We start from the raw sequence: 24772 nt of genomic DNA on the forward strand, positions 1-24772 counted from the left end.
TAATTGAGGTGCATGTGGATTTCTGCAAAGAGAAGTGAAGAAGGGAAATGGAATGCACGGGTCAGATTGTGGACATGCATGTGAATGCATGTTTTGATGTTTTTAGAAGTGCATAATCTGACTTGAAACCACATGGGATTTGTATGACATGATTGTGTTTGTTGGTGGAAATATGGCTGAAATGAATTGAGTGATGGAAATGGGATTGTGAGGAATCTGATTTGGTGCAAGAATTGCATCAAATGATGGGATGATATGGGAACACACGGCCAAGGTGGTGACATGCATTTGAATGCATGTTTTTGTCTTGTTTAGAATCACCCAAAGTGGTCGAATTGCACCACTTTCTGTTTAGAACCATCCAATGTGGTCGAATTGCACCACATTCCTTCATTTGCCTTCCAATTGATCTTATTACACACTTGGCTGCACACTAACACCAAACAAAGTAAAATGCAACTAGTTTAATCCAAAAACAATACAAAAACGCCAAATAAGAAAGCTATACATGCATGCAAAATGTGACTATCAGCTAACAATTACATTATATACATATGCAATTAGTGTAATCATGTATTTATGTAAATACAAATAAATTAATTAGATACCTTTTGCAATTTGAGAAGCAAGAGTTGGCACATAGACTCCAGTATAAGACTCTCCCGAAATATACAACAAATTTGGTTGAAACTCTGAGAATTGCTGAAACCACTATGATTGCATAAACAGTACATAATTCTTAGCAACAAAATAGAAGAAACAAATGAAAAAGAAAATATATAGCATCACAGGACAACAATTTTAATCCCCTTTATAATCAATAAGCATATGATGATATGTAATATGATATTGAGGAGTAGATTAATTCATTAGAAAAACAGATTAATTACTTGGAGGAGAAAGGCATGGGTATCAAGAGCAGTCTAGATATCCCCAGTGATATATTTGGTTTGGTTTTGAGGGTAAGACAATCCAACACCAACAGGAGAATCCAAATAAATTATGCTGGAAATCTGATAATTAATTCATTTAAGTTTCATAAACAGTATGTGAGAGAACGTGCAAATCTCGCACATCAGTTTTTTTTTATTTTTTTAATATTAAAGTTACGTTTCTTTCATTAAAATTTAAGTTCTTTTATCTTTTTATTTTTTTAATTAAAAGTTAAGATTTTTTTAAAATTAAAAATTAAATCTTTTTTATTAAATAAAATTATAGTATAATTTTTTGTTAAAATAAATTTAGCTCAAGCCTCATTTCTCTTTAGAGCCCACTCTAAAACCCAACCGGAAAAAAAGTTACGAACACGTGACCCATCAACGCAAAAAAAGATAAGAAAATAAAGGAAAGTGAAAAGATCGCCTCTGCTAAGTTGTTGTCGAGTTGGGCACAGTGACAGCCAGCCGAGAAGGAAGAATACTGGGAGAATTAGGGTTTCAGAGAAAGAGCCGTAGACTCTTCTCACCACCTGATCGATCACTCGCGCGTCTTCCATTACTAAGGTAAGTCCCCCAATTTTCCAGATCGATTTTATCGAAACCCTAATTTTGTTTCTGGATATTCTCTTCCTAACCCAAAAGAAAATATTGACGGTTTCCACAAAATCCTAACAACTGTTTCAGCTCAATTTTTGTTTTTAATTTACCAATTTTTTTATGTCTGATGATGGATGTTGGCGTGTCTCGATATGCAGGATTAATTCTTTGTTTCGTCGAAAAATGGGTAATTTGATACAAGAGTCGCCAAGTTAGATGGAGGACTGGGGTAATACTGCTTGCTTTAATTCCATCTTAAGTATTCCTGTAAAATTTTGTGAGATGTGTTTGTGGGGTTTTTTTTTTTTTTTTTTTTGTGGGTAATTTTTGTTTATCTTGTTATATTCTCTTAATAATTGTTATGTTTAGTACTTACCACCTAAGCTCTCTTGCCTAAACCTTTGAATAACAATTCATTTGCTATAATTGATATAAGTGGAGTTATTTTGTTTACAAAGCTGGCTTTTTTCTCTGCTTCAGAAGATGAGAAAAAGTTTCAGCTCTCCCTGCTAAGGACCAACCAATACATAAATGGGATGACGAAGATGTGGATGAAAATGATATTACGGAGTCATGGGAGGATTTAGATGAACCTGCTCCTCTGGTAAGATCAATAACACAGTTGTCATCTTATTATTTTGTTGAGTTTCTGAAAGCAATTTTTTTCCTGCTCATCATTCAGAATCCCTGTCATAGGTTGATTGATGATTGTTCTTGTTTGAGTACTAGCTAATTGGCTGGGGAATGTTTCATGTATATTTATCTTTAAAATGACCACGAACAACATTGTTTTTTCTTGTGATGTGAAAATCCAATTTTGTATCTTGCGGCAATATATGCATATAAATGGTGAAAGGCACACAACTTTTTAATATTATATGGGATGTCTTTGATTGGTTACACCATATATTGTCACTTTGTACTGCATTTGTCTATGCAGAATAGTAGTCATATTACAAATAGTTCATTGAGCGCTAGTTCTCTTCCTTGCCCTTAATTGAAAAATGAAAATAGCAAGGTTCTAAAAAACGCTAGGCGCTAGTCGGGTGGCGGGCTAGTGCCTAGCGCCTAGGCGTCTAGGCGGAGTCTAGACGGGCGCCTAGGCGGAGTCTAGACGGGCACCTAGGCGGTCTAGGTGGATTTAGGTAAATTTCTTGTATATCTTGTAAGTAAGTGCATATTGACGCTTATAAAAAATTATACTAGTATGAAATTCATGAATACAATAATAAATAAAAAATAATAAAATGCAAAACTAGTATCCAAAGTTCAAAATTTAAAAACACACATATTTGCCGTATTAGTTAAGATATTTTGAATGGTTGTATCTAATTTTCATAAAAATAAAAATAAAAATAAAAATCCCATGTGTTGTGTGAAGAGGTGCATGCATCCTCCCCAATTTCAAAAAGCACGTGGGGTGACCCTTACCCCCCATCCCTAGTCCCCATCCCTCACATCAGTCAAGAAACCCCCTTTTCATACCTTGAAAGCCGAAACTTTTAGTCATTTTATTTCTTTTCTTTTTCTTATCTGCTTCGTCTTCTTTCCCACTTCTTCTTTCTTTTTCTTTCCGTTTCCCTACTGTCCATTTTCCCTTTTTTTCTTGTTTCCTCTTCTTCTGAGTTCCTCTTCTTCGATGGAGTTCAGAGAGAGCGAGTTGCAACAGCTAAGAAGGTGGTGGTGCGCAAAGAGAGGGACTCAAAGCGGTGGAATTTCTTCTCAAGAAACCTCCACTCCGCCTACACAGCCGCCTAGACCGCCCAAGCCGCCTAAGAGCGCCTAGGTGAGCGCCTAACAGCTCCCCGATTTTTCTTAACGATTCGGACGTAATCGCATCGGCACCACCACGCCCAGCGTCTAGGCTGTTTTTTAGAACACTGGAAAATAGAGACTAGGTTTGAGAAAAGGGGTTCCACATTATTGTCAAGTTTGACCTCCTTTTTGCAACAACTTTGATTGATTTCAATGATTAGATTTATTTCTGCTTTACTGTTGAAAGTGAGATTTATAGTTTAGGCCATATCAAATGGTTTGTTATGACAATTTTTTACTAACTGGTTGACCACTCAATTTAAATCTTGCCGACTCCATTAGCCTATCACCCTGACCTGCTTCACACAAAACCAAGCCCTTAAACGGTCCAAATCTGTTTCTTGAACTGACCGGATTTTTTGGTCCGCCTGCTACGGACACAAAAATCCGGTGAAGATCTCAACTTCCTTTTCACCAACCTAAAAAAGGAAAAACAGTGAATTTTTTTCTTTTTTTGTACTTTTTAGCACTTACATGTAAATGCTATCAACCACCGGGTTCCTTGTGACGTAAATAGGTTATTGTTGTTGAGATGGGAGTGCAAGTCTCTAAAAAACCCTGTTTGAAAATTTCACAAAAGCAATAACTTTCAAACTGAAATGTAGTAATTTCCTTGTTCGGGTTTATAAACATAAAATTTAAAATCCAATGTTAGTAAAAAAATCCATGCAATCTGGAGGTCATGAGTCCCGAATTTTAAGCTTCACCTAAGTAGTGTCATTTCTAAAAATCCCAAGACAGTAGGAGGCTTAGAAAAAAATTCACAACAATATACATTCTCACAACCACCCTCACCACCTTGCCACGGTCACCAATTCACTACACCTCCATCATGCCTTGGAAGAGAGCAATTTCTCTCTCATCAGTCCATTTTGTACCGTTTACAGCAGCATGAGCACCTACTTCTTATACGTCGTATTGGGATTGGGGCACTCTGCATTATAAATCTTGAGAGTTGAGACGAGCTGGGGTCTTACACTTCTTCAGCATGTACCTAATGCAACCAATTTTGAATTGTATGAATGAGTTCAATATGTGCTTGTCTCATCTTCTCTAAGTGTAAGACCATAGCTCGTCTCAGGACTTTAAATGTTTATGTCTCTCCATATTTTTTTCGACGAAGGGGTGAATTCATTACCAAGACAACATAATTAAAAAGAAAGAGCCTCAGTTACAATAAGCACACAACTAATTTTTCTCGTCCCAGTCTATTACCTAAAGCCATAATTCTGGGACACTTTCATACATCCGTTAGTTTTCCGTCAGAACCTTCGCTAATGACTACATGTCACGTGGACATTAAAAAAAATTAAAATTAAAATTTTAAAAATAATTAAATAATTAAAACTAAAAAACTAAAAACCCCATTTCCTTTCCCTTCTCCTCCTTTGCTCGAGCTACCCGCTTCTCCAAAACCCCATTTCTCCATTTCCCTTCCTACCTCCTTCGGAGAAAACCAACTGGAACTGGGAACGTGGACAATGTCAGTGTTGAACCGGATTCATCACTGTTTTCTCCACCTTGGTCCTGGAGCCCAACCCTCTCTTGCTCCGCTCCTCCCTTTCCTTCCCCGATCCCCTTGCCGATCTAGATTGCACCCTCAAATCCATCTCCTCCTTCTCCACATCGTCTGCAATAGTCGATAATCAGAGAGGTCCAAGAGCCCATTCTAGGTAATTTCACTAAGTGCTAACGGGGTTTGTAATTGAACCCAAAAAGATCTCTGGTGGGTTTGAGTCCATTTCGAGTCAGACCTGACAAGCAGCTCATAGAACCCACAAAGAAGAAGGAGAAGAAGCAGAGAGAGGCGGTTGAGGAAACCGGTAAGCACTCCATTGGCAGAGTCCCTTGACACTCTTTGTTCATAAAAAATCTTAGACAAAATCTGGATACGAATCGACCCAATTACCAAGATTTGGTTTTGGAAGAAAAACTCAAATCTTGAAAAAGTGTCATTAATAATTTGATTACGTATCTTAGGGGCAAGGGAGATTTATAAGAACCAAAGTCACATGGGGAGGTGGGTAAGTGAAGGAGGATGATTACATCTCTTCGGCTTGATCTCAGAAACCCAGAAAGAGTTCCTTATGGTTTAGCTTTTAGGGTTTTTGTTTTTTTTTTTTTTCATAAATTTTTTGTAATATACATATGGGCCATATTGACACATGTCTTCCATTCATTGTTCACGCAGGCATCACATCATCAGTTAACGGAAGTTGTGACGGAGAACTTAACGGTTGTATGAAAGTGTCCTAAAATTATGACTTTAGGTACTAGACTGGGACAAAAAAACTTGATGTATGAAATGTTGAAAACCAAAAAACTTTAGGATAGTAAACCGAGATTAACCCTTTTTACTAATTAAACCCTGAAAATCAAAATCTACCTTGTCTTTGAATGAAATTTCAATTCCTTTTTTGCAGGTGGATAGCCATCCAAAGTAGAGTTTAAAACTTTGAGCTGCAGTGTTTTGTCAATTTTCAAATATTAGTTTAATCTTATAAAGTCCATAAACCCTAAGAAATGAAAATTTTCCGTTCCGTGTTTATTTTGGTTCACATAATCAGTGACTTACTTGTTACTTGGTGGTAAGTGAAGCCTCCAATCATCCCGGCAAGTGCAACAAGGTCTACTAGTGGTAGCTAGATTTAAGCTAGAATATGGAGGAGACGTGGCAGATAGTCCACATCCCCGACAACCCCCCATTCCCTCCCGACCAACAACCTACCGTCGATGCAATTGCTTCACTTATAGACCCTTTATTTGCCAACACTCTCGTAAGGTAAGCTTGGTTTGCTTTACTGGCGGCTATGTAGCACTTGTTTAATTTCTTTCTTACTTTTGATGAAATGGATGTAATTGTGTAGGCGTTTGAACCAAATTGCACCGCTGGAAAATCTTCGGCACATCAAGCGGGTGCACAAGAAATTTGTTCAAGGAGGTTTGTCTGTATCTCTTAAACCCTAAACCCATTTGTTAAATTTATTAAGATTATCAAAAAGCTAAATTTGTGTGTGTGCTCGACTTGGTTCAAATTGGAGATGTTCATTCGTTATCCAATGGAGAAGATTTTCTTTATTGCAATTAGTCAAAGAAAGCTACACCTCCCTAAGATGGGGTGTCCTGCCCGTGTGTGCTCGACTTGGTTCAAATTGGAGATGTTCATTCATTATCCAATGGAGAAGATTTTCTTTATTGCAATTAGTCAAAGAAAGCTACACCTCCCTAAGATGGGGTGTCCTGCCCTACGTCGCCTCTAATATGCTTTCAAACATGTCTATCAAACCAAAATAATAATCAGCATGACAAAATTGTTTATGAATGTTACCCTAGCATATCAATAGGATTTGTCTAACACTTATGCATATTTCCAAGTCTTGCTGGATATTCCCCTGATTTGGGGTTCAGGCAGCAAGTATATGACGGCCAAGATGATAATTACCTGACATGGTTACCAAATTGTTCTTACTATCTTATCTTTCGGGTACATCCAATTCGGTGTTGACTATCAGTTCACTATACAGGAAAAACTCAGTTGTCTGTGATACTATGTCTAGCTTCTCAAAATGGTAATCAGTTGGACAGCATTCAGAATGATGTACAGGAGCTGATGAATTCCTACCAGTTGAGTCCTTTTGTCACAAAAGTGGGTCTTTCTCTTTTTATTTTAACAAGGTTTGACTTGTACTTTTTTCTTCATCTGAAAGTAATAATAGCAGAATAACAAATAATCTGAACATATCTACTGCCCATTCTTGTTATTATGATTCTTTTCTATCATGACAAAAATACAATATAAAGACTACTATTGTACTTTTGGAATAATTATGGTCGTAGTTGTTTAAGTTGATTATCTTAAATACTTCAGTATGTAACCTTAATGTTTCTCTTGTTAAAATATTGCACAATCAATAAATTGACATTACGAATTAAATAGCTCGTTGAAAAATACTATTAGTTATGAATCATCTATTATTTTGTTGCCAAGAAAGAATGAACCTCTTGTTTTCTTTCGTAAGTTTTCTTTTATGAAAGTTGGGCCTCTTGTTAATTTATGTTAGGATGGCTGCTTGGTCACTTTAGGAACATTTTCTTTTCCTCTCAAGATGCTTAGGAAGAATTTGCTCGTGCTTGATCGTAGATTTGAAATATGATGGGCTTTGATGATGTAGGATCAAAGTGTTTTCCTAAGGGAGTCATAAGGTCAAAAATTCGTGGATTTGAAATATGTTAATTACTACCATTTTTCTTCTTCTGTATAATCTTATATCTGAATGCAATCATTTTAATTGTGTTTTACTGAATCCAAGCTTGTCTTTGGACTTTGTCTTACTTAATACTTCACTTTCATGCTATTTATTTGGGCCTTGCCTTGTATATACAGTGATATGGATCCCTTTCTTTCACATAAACTTATGACCCCATTTTGGCTATTGAATTTCGATTTGTTTGAGTATTTGTTATTATCTTCTGAAGGCCTGCTCTTCTTCTGGTAGTCTCCAAACTTGCTTTTGTGTTTTTTTCCTTTACCATTAAACTAGACTATGGCCAACATCTAAAGCCACTCAATTTTAGGTCTGCAAGTATGCTGCATCATCAAAAGAAGAGTGGGAAGAACAATGCAAGCTATGGCCAACATCTTATCATCCCCCAACTTAGTAAGCTACCACTCTTTTAATATTAAATGTAATCCAACTATGCTGGTTTACGTCAGTGTTTTTTAGCACTATTTTTTCATTTTTCATGTATTGTTGATGTTCAGGAGTCTTTAGTTTTTTTCTTTCTAAGATTGAGCTGAATTGGAGTGAAAGATGTCTCAGTAACAATGAACACTAGTCCTAGATTTGTTCCTGAGCAAAATGATGGGTCATGTGATAGCTTCCCTTGATTAAAATCTAGGGTCATGAGGAGGTGAAAGTTGCCTTATTTATGTATGAACAAAAATTTTCATCACAACTTATATGCACAAACTCAAAGCTCTGCTAACACCAACAGGAAAACATTGGCAATTACTAGTAGAAGGCATTATATTGGATGGTTACATAAAACTTCCTTTCTATCTGCACCTTTGCAGTTTAGTTTTGTTACTTGCTTTTTTCTTGGTGGCTCCTCGTTCTGCATTTCCGGGATAGATATGTCAAATAATTATTTGTTTAACATTATTCTGACTCTTTTTGTGTTTGCCCGTGATCTTTTAAATACAGTAATATTGAAGGCATTACTGGATTCAGTCAAGAGGACTCACAATCAGTCTTCAGCTTCATGAAGTATGCTGTTCAGTTGGCAAAGTCTGGTGATAATTTGGTAAAGTATTACTCTCACTCTTAACTGGATTGGTATTTAGGTCGTCCTTTCCTGATCAGCTTTCTAATATTCAAAATGACGCTAATACTTTGAAAGTATTCCTGAATGAACTGGAAGGGTTGGGGTGAAGTCAATTTTGTTATCTCTTGCAGTCTTATTATTTATTTATTTTTCAGCCAGCATCCTGTTGTAGTCTTGTTAGTGCTTCTCAACATGCATGGATCAGCATTAGTTTGAGGACTACAATAGTCTACTCTTGAGAAGATATTCACTTTTCCTTTTAAAAATAATGAGAAAAAGACTATCATAATCTTGATTGTTAGTTAATTCTGCTGTAGGAACTAAGTTCTATACGAAACTTGTTAAAGTTGATGTAAGGCTTACAACCTGATGTTGATTTATATTCTCAACACATCCCCTCATGTGGTTGGCCTGAGTGCAACATGTGGATTGGGTGATGTAGAGCATGTGTGACCAAACTGGTCTTAGCTTGTGGATGGATTGCCTGCTATGACATCATGTGAAAGTTAAGGCATCCAACCCAAAACCAAATGGCAATGGGTGGAGAGTTCAAGGAGTTCATTTTGTGCAATGCAATGCAAGGCCTCATTTTTTGCATACCACTGAGCCTATGCTTGGTGCTTGCTATATAAATGTTCTCCTTTACTCTATCTGCAGGAAGTCAACGCTGCAGTTATAGTGGATCCTTCTGTTAAACAGGTTATTGCGAAAGCATGTGATCAAACTTGTTCTTGCTATAATCCCAAAAACGAGATCACCCCTGAAACCAGCTGCATTGAAAAGCTGGAAACTTCTGTTTGTTATATATATGTTCTCCTTTACTCTATCTGCAGGAAGTCAACGCTGCAGTTATAGTGGATCCTTCTGTTAAACAGGTTATTGCGAAAGCATGTGATCAAACTTGTTCTTGCTATAATCCCAAAAACGAGATCACCCCTGAAACCAGCTGCATTGAAAAGCTGGAAACTTCTGTTTGCCATGGCATTTCAGGTGGTGCATTGAGCCGTAAAGAGCATTCAAATGGCTTTCCAGCTAAATCAGAACAGTTGTACACTGGCGTTTCTTGTTTATGTCCTTGGGGATGGGCTGAGCAAGAATCAGACATGAGTTTGAGTTATTGCCACCCTTTACGCCACGCTTCCATTGTTGCTATTGAGTCTTCTGCTGCCAGGGACAGGCTTCTTTTCCCCAGTTCGGGAAAAACACAAGATAAGTCATTTGAAATGGACCACATGCAGTCTTGTTCAGCAGCCTGTCCAGCAAAGAGACAAAAGACCAACCCCACAAATGTGAGTTGTTTCTTTCTTCACAATATATTTTCATTTCCCTGATATATGCTACTTCACAGTTGAAGTTGTTGGGGCTGGCTTGTGTTCAAGTTTTTATACTTAAGAGTCGTCTTATCACAGATTCAGGTTAATGGTGAAGAGAATCTGGACTTGAATGGTGAAGGTTGCAGCGGATCGCTGTCAGCGAGGCCTTATCTATGCACAGGTTTTGACATGTACCTTGTTTGGGAGCCGTGCATAATGTAAGTTATTGAAACCGATCGAGCTCTGAGTTTAGATTTTTTTTTTTTTTTTTTTCTATTATGGTTAAGTAATGATAATAATGGTTTTGTGATGGTGAATTGTATATGAAGGTGTGCAATGGCACTTGTGCATCAGAGGATCAGGCGGATATTCTATGCATATCCAAACCCAAAAGCAGGAGCATTGGGGAGTGTCCACAGACTGCAAGGCCAAAGAAGCTTGAATCATCACTATGCTGTTTTCAGGGTCTTAGTGGGGACGGACATTTGAAGCTTCAATTCCCCCGCTTTAGCACTTCACTCTCAGCATCGAGCCGTCTTTAAGCAACTCGGGGAGTTTGTGTCGTATATCTGGTTGGATTGCATACGACTGTCCCAGCCTGTGGTCGTCGACGGAATATGATGCAATATAGTCAAAAGGCTGGAGATGGGCCCGTGCTGCCCTTTCAGCCCGGCATACGTCACTTTCCGCAGATGATGTTCCTTAAGGTAGGTCTCCTAAGAATCTGGCTTTCCAAAGACGAAACTCTCGGGCGGGAACTCCAAGCCCTAAATTCTGGATTGGATTGGATTGGATTGGATGGGGGCTCTGATCTTTTTCTTATATTGAAAATATGACTTTCATTCCATGAAGAAGAGCATACGGCTGATGGAGGCTCTTAAATATTCAATTTATAGTTTGGTGGGGTCCCGCTCTAGTCTCTATTGAAAATTAACATTTCTCTTAGAATTTATTCCTATTAGAGATGCCGCGTCTCAATATTTCAAGCAAATGCTACCTTTAAAACGGTTTGCTCAAATGGTCGTCCATGCCAGAATGCTATATTGCATGATATGGTACACAAAGCACAGACATGACGGACCACCAAAAATCCCAGCAACTAAGAAGAGAATATTGTGAAATCACTAAAAAGCATCGGAACACTCCGACTGACTGAGAAGTTCATATGCTCATAAAACTAAGTATACGACAAATTCATCGACCATATACTTCTCTCACTCTCTCCCAATCCACCGACTTGTCTCCGCCAACTGTTTCTTGATGACATGACTTTCTACCCCTCCAGTCGTGATCTCAAACTTCACTTTAGGCACTGATCACAAGATAATCAACACATGCACTCGATACCACTACAAATCAGTAACCAAATAAAATACAGTAGAACACAATTCGCACTTGGCGGCACCACTAGTTTCGAATGCTTTGTGAACCTGACCTAATCCTCATTGATCCCAAATCCTTTTGTAATGCAACTGAGGAATCTGCTCCAGCTTGGTTATTGGAATCCAAATTAGCTGATTCAATACTCACTCCTCTCTCCGTAGATTTCCTATGTTCCTCCAACTCAATGTCTCTCATTGCAATACCATGCTCTTTAGCCTTCTTTTTATCTTGCTTGCTGGACTTCCCCAACGGAGGGGCTTTTGTAGAATTGGCAGCTTCAATTTGTCATTTCGCACTACTTGGTGATGGAGAAAGACCGGCATGCCCCGTCACTTCAGCTGTCCAATTACTACCACCCTGAGAAACAGTCTCCAAGGAGGTGATCAAGCAGTGGATAACGGAACAAGCTGTTCTTGTATGCCAACAGAGCTCATACTCGACAAACTTCCCCTTGAATCCTTCCTGGCTACCTTGTTGAATTCGTCCCTCAAATGCTCTAAAATTTGAACAACCCCGGTATTCCCCTAATATCATCAACAATAGTGAAATAAGTCCTTTTACCCACCGTCTCAAAATACCACCTACGAAAAGGAGGACTCTTTTCCAAACACAAAGTAGCCAAGTTGCCAATTTCACAATCTCCGCCATTATACACTAGAGGATCCGGTTACCCCTTGACACACAACAGTAGTAAACTCCATCTGTTGGTCTGAGTCAAAGTTTTAGGTGGATTAGGAATTTATTTATGTTTCCTAGTTTGGTTGTAACTCTCTCTTTAATATTTCTTGTATCACAAGGAGAATAGTTGAAGATTCCAGCCAGTGCCAAGGGTAATGGATGTAAAGAGCCTCGAAGAAGAATACAATGCTTTTCTATCAGATAAAGCTGGGGAAACTGAGTAGTTGAAGATTCTGCAGGACCAAATTGAGTAACTGCGGGTAAACTGTTATCAGGCTTCTGTAGGAAGACCTAGGTGTCGTCTCCATTCTGATCCATAACAGCCCATGGCTATTACAAATAGCCTCTGCCTGCTGCCAGGACCATAAGTAGAACCGACATTGCTATTGGACGGGGACATTGCAGTTATGGCTTCAATCAGTTTCCCTTTGTCTAGTTGCTGCAGTATGCTTGAAGCCTCCTTATACAGAGAATCTCAAAGAAAGGTCTTCCGCATCTTTTAGAAAGTCACTCAAAGGTTCTTCAGGAATTGGCATGATCTGAAGGCGGGGTAGTGGGGTGACGGATTCGGGAATGTGGAACATGAGAGAGGTAGTTCGGCAGTGTTCAGGTCACGAAAAACGGTGGATGTTCTATAGGCCGTTCTTTCTGCATTCGAGGCAGGGGTTTTCTTTTCCTCCGACAAACTGCACGAGAGAGTCGACTGACTGATTCTTGCCGGAATTGGCTTGGAGGATGAAAATTCGAAATCTGGGGATACTCCATGTCCATGCTGAATAATGGTTGATGAGGTTTGTTTATTGCCACCGTGGTTGTAATTCTAGTTTTACTTGTTCCTTACTATTTAACATGTCTTGCAGAATGAAGAAGCAGGTTAAATATGAGGCAATTTTACCATCATGTTCCCAACATGGATGGCTTCCTTGTGTTAAATTGTTGAAGGCTTAATATAGTGAAAGGAACAGGTCGGACAGGCACCTGAATCAAGCTAAATAGTTATTTTACCACTCAATATTTGCAGCCGCAGTAGATGAACAATTTGAAGCCAGCGGCAGCAATCACAGACCAAAATAAATAAATAAAAGGATAAGAATTTCCCTTCTTTTATCTCAATCCGAAAGGGATCATCTACTCAAAACAAACACAAGAACAGAAAACAAAATTCTCAAAAAGTGACATTCAAAACAAAAGAGGCTCAAATACTTGTAAACATTAACATCCAACAAACTGAATTCAGTACATTGCAATAATAGCACCGGATAATAACAATTACAACACCATTGTTCCTTAATAACATCTCAAACAAATTCTCCCAAAGCGATAATCATTACACGATGAAGATAAAATCCATAAAATTCCTCAAACCTATGTGAATACTTAACATCTCCGAATTCTTCAAACCACAGATAAAGCTTGAGTACAGCGCTCAGTATGATTACCACCTTGATGGTGGCAGAGAACTCTTGAGTACAGCTCTTGTTACCATTTCCACATCAGCCACATCAGGGTGGGCTGTTTTTGGATCACCATGGCAACACGTACAGACTATTGCAGCATCTGGGCCAACAGTTACGTCTGGTGAGCAATATCTCCCGTACGGGCAAAGTGGTGCACTGTGATCATTCTTCATACAAATGCAACAGTACCTGAACCTTGGGGTTTGTTTAGCTATGGACCAAACCAAAAGAAGAAATCAATGCCGCTGACCACACATCGCACATTGAATGACCAATAACTACAAATTGTCTCCATTTTAACATAGAAAAGTATTGATTGATGGTAAACCGGGTACAAGATAAAATTAGCAAGAGTCTCAAGAACACAATGAGCAATAGAGAAAAATCAATCATCACGAACCCCATTGATTCATTTCATAGAAGATAACTCAGTTTCCAAGTATTCTATTTTTTTCGTATTTCTGATCTCAAGTCCATCAAACAAAGAAATTTTCGTCAAATTGGCCACAGCATGACACCATGTCTGCACAAGTGTTTTATTTTTTTTTTTACCCTTTTGTGAATTGTTGATGAAACGTATAAATTAACATAGAAGCTAGCTGCAGCACAGCAGCAGACCGATGGAATTGCAAATATATAACCTGAAGGGGGTGTGATATTCACACATCCCTTTTTACTTCTCACACGCCCTTTTAATTTTCGGCCGTCGAATCGGATGAATCGAAGAAAATCAAATGACAGAAATCAACAAGAAGTGTGTGAGAAGTAAAAAAAGATGTGTGGATAGCACACCCCAACTAGAAAAACTGATCAAATTGATCCAAAAACTTTGGCACGATATTTCCTCAAAACATTAGTAATAAATCATTAGTCCTCTCAACCTATATATGACAATAACAACGGACAGGAAAACCTAAACCTAAATGGAGGGACTGGAGCACCGGTGACGGGGGTTGAAGGAGGATCTCAATACAGTAGGAACAGCTGGATTTATATGTGTGTGTATAGAACAGTCAATAAATTACACAAATTTTCAGCATAAACTTACGATATCAAACGAAATTCTAATACATAAACCAAAAGTAAATAATTTCAAATTAAAATCTCAGAAATATAGGTATGAAATTAAATTCTGGAACAAAAAGAAAGAGAAAAAACACAATTCCTGCATACCATAATCAAAAGCAAACTTCTTTCGTCCCTGTGCCTCAGCCACCTTTTGTTGTTGTGCCTCTGCCGGTTTTGATTCTTCTGCCTCTGCAAGCCGTGGTTGTTTGGTAGGCCGCATCGGTTGTTCATCAGGCCGGATCCGGACGGATTCTGATTTCAAGGTCCCCATGGCTGTGTCTGTGAATTAGAGAGAGATCGCGCAACGGTTTTGCTCTTGTGGTGAGAGAGAGGCGGCGTTTTTAATTTTTTTGGGTCAGCGGGCGTTTAATACAAAGTTTCGGACTGGAATCATCTCCGGATCCCTTCCCGGGGATCTTGGGATCCTCTATCCTGAGCGTTCAACAAACAATTAACGGTCCAGATTCAAGTCTGGGTTGTGGGTGACAGAAGAAGAGGATTGTCGGTGTTGGTATCGACGGATTTGTTAGGCTTACAGACGAAGAGAGATGGAGGGCTTACGTGAGAGCTCTCTCCGGAGTTAATGATATGAACTGGAGATTGCCAGTGGCTCTATAATACCTGATTTCCCAAATTTAATCCACGATTTTATTTTCAATTTATCGATAGGTTGCATTGGATTGCCGATATCGTCGGACAGTGCTGCGGCGATGTGAGGCAGCAGGTAAATGCTACGGCGATGTTGGGTGCAGGCAATTCTTGTGCTCCGACGACGTGGGTTTCTGTCGAATCTAGTTCAAATCCGAGAAGTCGACGGCGGAGTCCAGGTTCAAGCATGATGGCAGAGTCTATGGTGGTGGGATTCGACGGGCTGCCCGCAATATGAAAGTGTATTTGTTTGTACTTGAATCTTGACCGTTAATTGTTTGTTGAATTAGAGGATCCTTGAATTCCCAGGAAGGGGATCCGAGATGATCCCAACCCAGAGTTTCCTCTCTTGTTAGACCAACACCAACAATGGCTTGTAACCTAAAATTCCCCTTCCCCCATCCCAAAACCCCACCCCAACCCATGTGCTAAACAAAACCTAAAACCCAAAACTCAAAAAAGGCCAGAAACCAGCCCGTTTTTAGGCCAGAAGTCATTATGGGCCCTACCTGTTGCGAGTGAAACACGGGCTGTGAAGCCCAGATGCTTGAGCCAATCGCCCAACGCGCAGCAACGCGCCAGCCGGATTCCCACGGGGACCCCACCCACGTGGGCGTGTCCCCTGCTGTCAGATGACGTCAGCAACCTAACAGCTACTTTTTTTTATCGAACAGCCATATTTAAATGGGCTGTTGGTTACTCCAACGGTTCATGTTCAAATTATTTTTTTTTTGTTTTATATTTATATATTTATGGAATCCAACGGTTTAGATCAAATATAATCAAATCTAACGGTAAAAAAAAAGATCTAACGGTCCAAATTTAAATCCAACGGCTAAAATAATTTTAAAAAAAATATTTAACTTAAAATTCAACCAAAAACTCTAAAAATACCTATGTATTTGTTCAAACATCCACACAAAACTCACTTTTCTCCTACAATTCTTCTAATTTTTCTTTCTACCATTTCTTCTCATTTCCAAAATTTTCAAGATGGCAAAAGAACATGTTAGAGGTCGTAATTGGACCTTTGACGAAGATATTGCTTTATGTTTAGCATGGATTTCTATTAGCGAAGATGGTGCCATCAGCATCAATCAAAATAGAAAGGTTTTGTGGGGTAAAATCGTTGATAAGTTCCATGAAAATTCCAACGCCGGTCGAAGGGAAGTTGGTGGTGTTTATGATCGGTGGATGATTATCAACAAAGTGTGCACTTTATGGAAGGGAAGCTTGGAGAGAGCCATGGTTGACATGCCTGGTGGAAGGGGCGCCTCAGAAATTGTGAGTTTATTTGTTGATATTTTAGTTGTCATGTACATAATAGTATTTTGCAACTAATTGTTTTTATGTATTTGTTGCATAGGGTGACAAAATAATGGCAATTTACAAGACAAGAACTACACCAAAAAATCAAGTTTTTAAGTTGCATCATGCTTGGGACATCCTCAAGGATTGTCCGAGGTAGGGAACCGATGCGAACCAACAATGTGGAAGATTATTTCATAGTGAAGCCCCACCCCCAAATGATGTCAATGAAGGTGTGAATTTTGCCAACAATGAAGGTGTCGAACAAATAACCCCAACTTCTTCTTTTGCAAGGCCCTCGGGTAGAGATAAGCAAAAGGAAGCAAAGAGAAAAGGGAAGTCCCAAGATCCAACACGTAAACAATTTGCTAGCGAAATGGCAAGAATGAACAAAAACCAGTGTCGTCGGCAAGAAGAATTGACCCAAATGTTTTTGGCCATAAAGGAAGAAGGGGATAGGAAGCAAGAAAGGTATGAAACTAATTTGATAATGGAGGACCTCGACAAATACACTCCAGAGAGGAAGAAATACTTACGTGGTAAGCAAAAGGAAATTTTACGAAGGAATGCCACAAGGAGTATATTTCAAGATGATGATTCATCTCAAGACTATCACCCAAGTCCATCACCAAGTCAAAATGGTGGATATCATTATTAAGTTTATGTAGTCTATGAGTTTTCGATTGTATTAAGTTTATGTGGTTTATTAATTGTCTTCTCTTTTTTTTTTTTTTTTTTTAAGTTTATGTGGTTTATCATGATTTTCATGTATTGAGTGATTTTTCAAAATTTATCGGAATTTAAATATTTTTAGGTTAAAATGTTCATAAAATTAATTTAAGATAGTCTACATAATTTTTTTTTTAAAGTTAATTTAAAAAAAATAGCCTTAATTCATTATTTGATAATTTGGGGCTAAAATTTTAGGCTAGAAGGGTTGGAGTAGAAAAGCTGTTTCTGGGCTAAAACCTAAATTTTGTGGGCAAAATATTTTTAGGTTTTAGGTCACCATTGGAGATGGTCTTAGGAAATGCATTTTATTCCTTTTATTTGTAATTTTTTTTTTGTTTTTGTCATTGGTTAAACTTGGGGGTGGGGGGAATCGAACTTGGGTAAGGTGAAAGTTTTCTTGGCTCTAGTGCCACTGCAACTCGACCCCCATCCTCTTTTTATTTGTAATTTCAGTTGGTTAAAAAAGAGTTTGTCCTTTCGTGAGTTAGTTATGTAAAGGAATGCTAAGTTAGCATTTCTGAGTAGACTAGCTACTTAAATGGAGAAACAGTTGGGTTGCTTCTTTAACAGATATATCAGTTTTATTAATAAAAAATTATAGGCATGAGTTCCTTGCTCGTCGTCTTCCTTTCTACTCCATTCCATTTCTCCATTGATGTACTGTCTAGGTTGAGCAGGTTCTTAACATTGGTATCACCCAATTTTGATCTTGGTCCCTTTGTGCATGCTTCACTACAATCCCAACACTCGATTATCTCAAATGGACGCTCGAGTCGTTGCTTTGGAGTATTCTATTGTTGCGCTCTCTGAATCCATTGATTTGAAAATGGTGATGTTCATGGAACAATTCCGTCACGAGATCGCTTGTACTCATGGGGGCGGGGGTTCCTCTTCAAACGCCGATCCTCTTCTTCAACCCATCATTGCCGATTCTCCATATCCCGGCGACCTTGACCCTTATCCGCCTCCTCGTTGCGAACCTCACGACGGCGGTCCCTACCCTCATCACCAAACTTGGCAGCCTCGCATCAATTTTCTCATATTTACTACTGATGAAGATTTACTTGCTTGGATCTATAAATCAGAGCAGTTTTTCACTTACTTTTCCCTTCCTGAGCTTCAGAAAGTCCTAACAGTTTCATTCCACTTGGAAGGGGAAACACTCCAATGGTTTCGATGGCACGACTGTTTACAGACAACTCCTCGGTGAGAGGATTTCACACACGCCTTTTGCAGAGAGTTTGGGCCCTCTTAATTTGAAGACAGTGCTGAGGCACTCTTCAAATTGAAACAATCAGGTACTCTCAAATATTACATCACTGAGTTTAGACATTTGGCAAATCGAACTCATAATATAGGGCCTATTTTGTTAAAGAGCTGCTTCTTGGGTGGCTTGAAGCGTGAACTTAAACATGAGGTTTTGCGACCCTCTTATATGCATGATGCTATTTCAATTGCGTTACAACTTGATACTAAATTGTGTGCTCTGAAGAGTAGCTCCGTTCAGCCTTTTCCACAGGCTCGCACCATTCACCCATCTACCACACCACTCATCACTCGTACTGTTAAATCCTCCAATTTTCCTGTGAAGAAGTTGTCTCCTGAGGAGATTCATAGAAAAATAGAGAAGGGTGATTGTTGGTTTTGTGATAAGAAACTAAGCAGGGGACATAAATATGCTAACAAGCAACTTCTCATCCTCGACTTAGTGTACCCTGAAGATGAGATTACCACTGAATTATTAAAGGAACCACCCCCTAAGTTATCTCAGATGGAACTTAGTGAACGTGCATTTTATGTCACACTTGCTAAGACCACTGTGAAGACAATGAAGGTCATAGGCTCAGTGAATGGTCAACAAGTCATAGTTCTTTTGGATTCAGGGAGTATCCATAACTTCGTGGACTCTAGACTCCTTAAGAAATTTGCTTGGCATACTCAACCTACTAAACCATTTGAAGTGATGATTACAGATGGGGGTAAGGTTAGTAGTTCAAGTTGTTGCACTAATGCTACTTTGTCCATTAGGGGTTATGATTGTGTTGTGGATCTAGATTCCTTGCCATTGTGAGGATGTGAAATAGTCTTGGGGGTCCAATGGCTTTCCTCAATTAGCCCGGTTCTCTGGGACTTTCAGTTACTAACTATGGAATTTACCAATAATGGTTTTCAGTACAAACTCACTCACAGTGATACAACTGCTCCACTGATTCAAAAAACGACTCTCCAACATTTGGACAAGGAGATTTCCAACTCAAATCTGGGATTATTCATTTACTCCTTTGAAGGAAAAATGGTTGAAGCATGTGAATTAAATTCCTTGCAGATCAAGCAACTACAAGAAGTGTTGGGGCAGTTTGGGACCATTTTTGCCTTACCTACTGCACTACCACCTAGTAGGGTTCACAATCATCAGATTCCACTACTTCCTGGATCTAAACCCTCTAACATAAGACTCTACCATTATGGTCCTTTGCAAAAGATTGAAATCAAGAATGCAATCCAAGAACTACTTAATGCAAGTTTTATCAGACTAAGCCATAGTCCATTCTCTTGTCCAGTTCTCTTTGTGAAGAAGAAAAAAGGATCATGGAAAAATGTATGGACTACAAGGAACTCAATGCCATAACAATCAAGGACAAGTACCCTATTCCCTTGATTAATGACCTCTTAGATGAGTTACATGGTGCTAGGTTTTTCTCTAAACTTGATTTAAGGTCCGGCTACCATCAGATTTTGATACATCCTCAAGAAAGTGAAAAACTGCATTCAAAACACATAAAGGTCACTATGAGTTTCTAGTGCCTTTTGGGCTCACTAATGCCCCCGCAACCTTTCAAAGTTTCATGAATGATATATTCAGGGCCTATTTGAGGAAGTTCATCCTTGTGTTCTTCGATGACATATTAGTTTATACTAAGACTTGGGAGACCATCTGTTGCATCTCAAAATGGCATTTGCAGTTTTGCAATAGCATCAACTTTATGTTAAGAAACATAAATGTGTTTTTGGACAAAGTATAGTGGAGTATTTGGCCCATGTTATGTCAAGCAAAGGTGTAGAAGTTGAGCCCTCCAAGATTCAGGCTATACTAGAATGGCCTAAGCCTAATACAGTGAATGAGTTGAGAGGTTTCCTTGGTCTCACATCCTATTACAGGAAATTTGTGCCTGGTTTTGGCAAAATTTACTAACCACTTTATCACATGACTAATAATGATGGATTTGTGTGGACTACAGAAGCTAAATAAGTTTTCCAGAAGCTCAAGGATACCATGACTTCTCCACAGGTCATTGCTTTACCTAATTTTAAACACTGTCATTCGAGTTGGAATGTGATGCCTCCAATAATGGGATTGGTGCAGTTTTGTAGCAACAAGGAATACCAATTGCATTCACTAGTCGAGCATTGGGCCCAAGAATGAATCCATTTCCACATATGAGAGAGAACTCATTGCGATTGTCCATGTTGTCAAGAAATGGCAGTTTTATCTACAAGGTAGGCACTTCATAATCAAGACTGATCACTGCAATTTGAAATATTTCCTTAACCAAAGGGCTTACATAGTATTCCAACAAAAGTGGGTGTCCAAATTGATGGGGATTGATTATGAAATTCACTTAAAAAATGGGGCTGACAACATAGTTGTTGATGTTTTCTTTAGAAGACATGACACAGATTATGTTACTCAGTGCTCTAATGCGACCACTGATTCCTCTATGAGTTGTCAAGCTATCTCTTACCCTTATTTTGGTTGGTTAGATAAGTTAAAAAGGTACAATGAAGGGGATGCTTGGATCAAGCAAAAATTGGCAGAGATTACAGATCTTGGGAAGGGAGTAACCAGTGGTTATAAGTTAGCTCACTATCATGTTAACAATAGCTTACTCAAGTATAAGTCCAAGATAGTTCTCAGCCCCAATTCCACTTGGAAGTCTAAGCTTTTGGCTAAGTACCAATCTACACATGCAGCAGGACACCAATGGGTTTTGAAAACCTACCAAAGGCTAAAAAGGGGTTTTTATTGGCCAAGTATGAATGGTGGCATTAAGACCTACATCTCTGAGTGAAATACTTGCCAACAAAACAAGTATGAAACTCTATCTCCTCCAGGTCTACTTCAACATTTACCAATTCCTCAGAAAATTTGGACTAATATAAGTATGGACTTCATTGTGGGATTACCCCCTTGCAAGGGAAAAACTGTCATTTTTGTGGTTGTGTATAGGTTGATTAAGTATGCTTATTTCTTGGCTTTAGCTCATCCCTACACTACCATGACTGTTGCTCAGTTGTTTGTTGATAACATATTCAAGCTGCATGGAATGCCATCCATAATTGTAAGTGATAGAGCTCCATTGTTTTTAAGCTCTTTTTGGAAGGAGTTCTTTAAGTTGCAAGGATCCCAACTTTGCATAAGCTCGGGGAACCAACCTCAGTGTGACGGGCAAACTGAGGTAGTGACTATGTGTGTTGAGACCTAACTAAGGTGCTTTGTGGGAAATAAATCGAAATACTGGGTTAAATGTTTACTATAGGCCGAATGGAACTATAACACCTCCTATCATACCTCTTCAAAATTCACTCCATTTGAATTGGTATACGGGTACCCCATTCTCGTGTTACTACTTATGAGCAAGGTACTGCAAAAATGGACTTGGTGGAACAAAAGTTGATTGAGAGGGATAAGCTGCTCATTGTACTCAGGTCTAACTTAGCAATAGCTCATAATAGAATGACAGTTCAAGCAAACAAGAAAATGACTAAAAGGGAGTTTTCTTAGTCTATCTCAAATTGTTGCCATACCAATTACAAACATTGGCTTCACGTGTTCATCACAAGATGCATCCTCAATAATGTGGGCCTTATGAAGTGTTAGAGAGAGTGGGACATGTTGCTTACAAGCTCAAATTGCCTAAAGAGACAAAAATACATCCGGTTTTTCATGTTAGCTACCTCAAGAGGCACTTGGGAAAAGTGGATCTACCAGTAACAACATTGCCACCCTTGATTGATAAAGTTTAGGAGCAAGGTTCTCATTCCTTACATGCACTTTTGGCAATAATCGCCGGAAGAATTTATAAGAAATGAGACAAGGCAAGTGTTCAGTTGCTAGTACAGTGGGTCGGGCAAGAAGAAAGCACAACTACTTGGGAGGATTATGATGATTTCCACGCCAGGTTCCCAAAGTTTCAGCTTTGAACCTTGTGGACAAGGTCGATTTTAAGGTGGGAGTGATGTTAGGAAATGCATTTTATTCCTTTTATTTGTAATTTTAGTTGGTTAAAAAAAGGTTTGTCCTTTAGTGAGTTAGTTATGTAAAGGAATGCTAAGTTGGCACATCTGAGTGGAAAGGCTACTTAAATAGAGTAATGTCTGGGTTGTTTCTCTAACAGATATATCAATTTTATTAATAAAAAAATTATAGGCACGAGTTCCTTGCTCGTCGTCTTCCCTTCTACTCCATTCCATTTCTCCATTGCTGTATTGTCTAGGTTGAGCAAGTTCTTAACATTTCCTCCCTCACATTATCCTTATCTTCTATACCTTACTAAAAGGGAAAACCAATTGTTGTAAAATTCCGAAACTACCACTATTTACACTAAAATTATTAGCTAGTTTGGAGTAATACTAGGGAAACTAAAATTATAAACAAAAGAAACTATCACCACTAAAATAGTAGCCATTTAGTTTGGGATAATGTTAGAGAGAACAAATTTGTAGATAAAATTTTAGAAACTAAAGGATATAGAAGTTAATGATTGAATTATTACTTAAATGTTAATAAATTTGCTCATTCCTATTAGTGACACGTCATTTAGTTTGCAAATTTTGTCTCCAAATTAAATCTCCCTAGCATTACCCTTTAAATTGGGTTACTTTTTGGTTGGATAAAAGATTTTCATTTCTTCTGTTAGCATCCAGTCAGGCCCAATACAACTGCACCCATTATTTTGAGACAGCAAAATAACACAAAGCTGCTTTAAAAATTCTAACGTTAAATTCCAACCAAAAACAACAACGCGAAACTGGTTATAAACTTGGCATGTGTGTGGCTTAGTTCAAATTTATGACTCGTTGTAAACTAATGGTAAATCTCATTAACACTCATTGGATTTTTTGTTACTATGAATTATTTTAGACTGACTAGCTTCAGGCGTGAGATTTGTGAGGGTTTTGGTGGGGGTGAATCGTTTCAGCTGTGTGGGTTTTGGTTAACTTTACTGAACAGAGATTCCAGTCGAATCTCACCCCATCAAATCCTAAGAATCCGAATCATTGAAATTTGATCCAACCGCTACAAACAGGGAGATCCTTCTAAAAGTGATAATAATTATAGCTGTTGGATCAAATTTCAAGGGTTCAGATCTCCGAATCCTTGGGATTTGGTGGGGAGATCCGACTGGGATCTCTATCCAACTTTTCTTATTAAATAGTCTTACATCGGGGGTTGAGCTTGATCATATGGAGAAGATTTATGAGGGAAAGCTGAGAAGGTTTATGAGAACACCTAGAGGTGGAAAAAATTCCCAAAATTCCCGAACCGAACCGAAAAAATCCCGATCCCAAACCAAAAATTTTCCAAACCGAAATTCCCGAAATTTTTGGGATGCTATCCCGAACCGATCCCAAAATTTCGGTATGGGATTCGGGATTGGCTTCTCAATATTTCGGGAATCCCATACCGAACCGAAAATATATAATGTTAATTATTATATATATATTATTCTTTTATAATTGATGCCAGTAGTTTCTAATTCATGCTCTGCAACCTGGAATGCCCTACACCTTGCATATTTTTCATGTTCTGTTTGATATTCATGTGGATTTTATTATTGCTGCTGCCATGGTTGATGATTTCAGAAGACTTGATTCTTTTGTCTCTCAACAGATTGCAAAAATGGTTTAATTAATTTGAATTTTGACTATGATAAAAACAGTCAGGCATGCCAGTGTTCAATTAAATGGTAGTGTGAATGAAATGAAATTCCTAGTTCATGAATGTATTCTTGAATTATATATTTGAAGAACAATTCATAATTTCATATTTCAATTTGGGATTTCCGATTTGTCCCAAAATCCCGAAAATATTTTGGGATTCCCGAAAATTTGGTTTGGGATTGGTCTTCAAATTCCCATCCCAAAAAATTTTGGTTTGGGATTCGGGATACTAGTTTCGGTATGGTATCCCATACCGAACCACCCCTAAGAACACCCCAACATGTTTCCTAGGGGATGGGAGACCCGAAAAGCCATCCTAAGAAAATATCCTAGGGGATGAGAGACCCGAAGAGCCACACGAAGGAAATAATGATGACATGCTGGATGTTTTGATTTAACGCTTTAAGGGAAAATAACATAGACTAACCTCTCAAGTAATATTCTTATTTGGTGACGAGAAAAATGGAATTTAAAATTAACTACTCCCGCTCATTAATGTAACCAGAACACAGGATGGTACATCATGTGTTACTATACAGATAGTGAGATATGTGTGTTAAAAAGTTAA

At 38.5% G+C, this 24772-nt stretch overlaps 1 protein-coding gene, 1 long non-coding RNA gene and 2 pseudogenes across 16 annotated transcripts; 2 read left to right on the plus strand and 2 right to left on the minus strand.

Moving 5' to 3' along the window:
- Window positions 1-1296: 1296 nt before the first annotated feature.
- EMB2820 (Cytidine/deoxycytidylate deaminase family protein) lies at window positions 1297-10979 on the plus strand. 15 transcript variants are annotated; one of them, XM_088678149.1, is made up of 12 exons: window positions 1305-1502; window positions 1694-1764; window positions 2016-2139; window positions 5542-5620; window positions 5774-6132; window positions 6218-6291; window positions 6875-6996; window positions 7926-8008; window positions 8555-8654; window positions 9509-9964; window positions 10085-10206; window positions 10318-10979. In XM_088678149.1, the coding sequence occupies exons 5-12, from the start codon at window positions 6011-6013 to the stop codon at window positions 10475-10477; spliced, it is 1239 nt and encodes a 412-aa protein (XP_088534275.1). In that variant the 5' UTR covers window positions 1305-1502; window positions 1694-1764; window positions 2016-2139; window positions 5542-5620; window positions 5774-6010; the 3' UTR covers window positions 10478-10979. The 15 variants fall into 15 exon arrangements, with proteins under 15 accessions (XP_088534288.1, XP_088534275.1, XP_088534278.1 ...); XM_088678150.1 differs by having other exon boundaries at window positions 1307-1502; window positions 5949-6132; XM_088678161.1 differs by having other exon boundaries at window positions 1334-1502; window positions 2019-2139; window positions 5949-6132; window positions 10091-10206.
- A 314-nt stretch (window positions 10980-11293) lies between these two features.
- Window positions 11294-12820, minus strand: LOC137727490 (phytolongin Phyl1.1-like; annotated as a pseudogene).
- A 407-nt stretch (window positions 12821-13227) lies between these two features.
- Window positions 13228-15569, minus strand: LOC148693308 (uncharacterized). The gene is made up of 2 exons (XR_015952469.1): window positions 14680-15569; window positions 13228-13717 (listed from the first exon to the last, which is right to left on the minus strand). It is a non-coding gene; the product is annotated as an uncharacterized LOC148693308 (long non-coding RNA).
- Window positions 15570-18022: 2453 nt separating this feature from the next.
- LOC148693309 (uncharacterized) lies at window positions 18023-20285 on the plus strand (annotated as a pseudogene).
- Window positions 20286-24772: the final 4487 nt, after the last annotated feature.

This window comes from Pyrus communis, chromosome 10 (genome assembly GCF_041283825.1).
Source record: "Pyrus communis isolate YQ-2024b chromosome 10, ASM4128382v1, whole genome shotgun sequence".
NCBI classification, from domain to species: Eukaryota; Viridiplantae; Streptophyta; class Magnoliopsida; order Rosales; family Rosaceae; genus Pyrus; species Pyrus communis.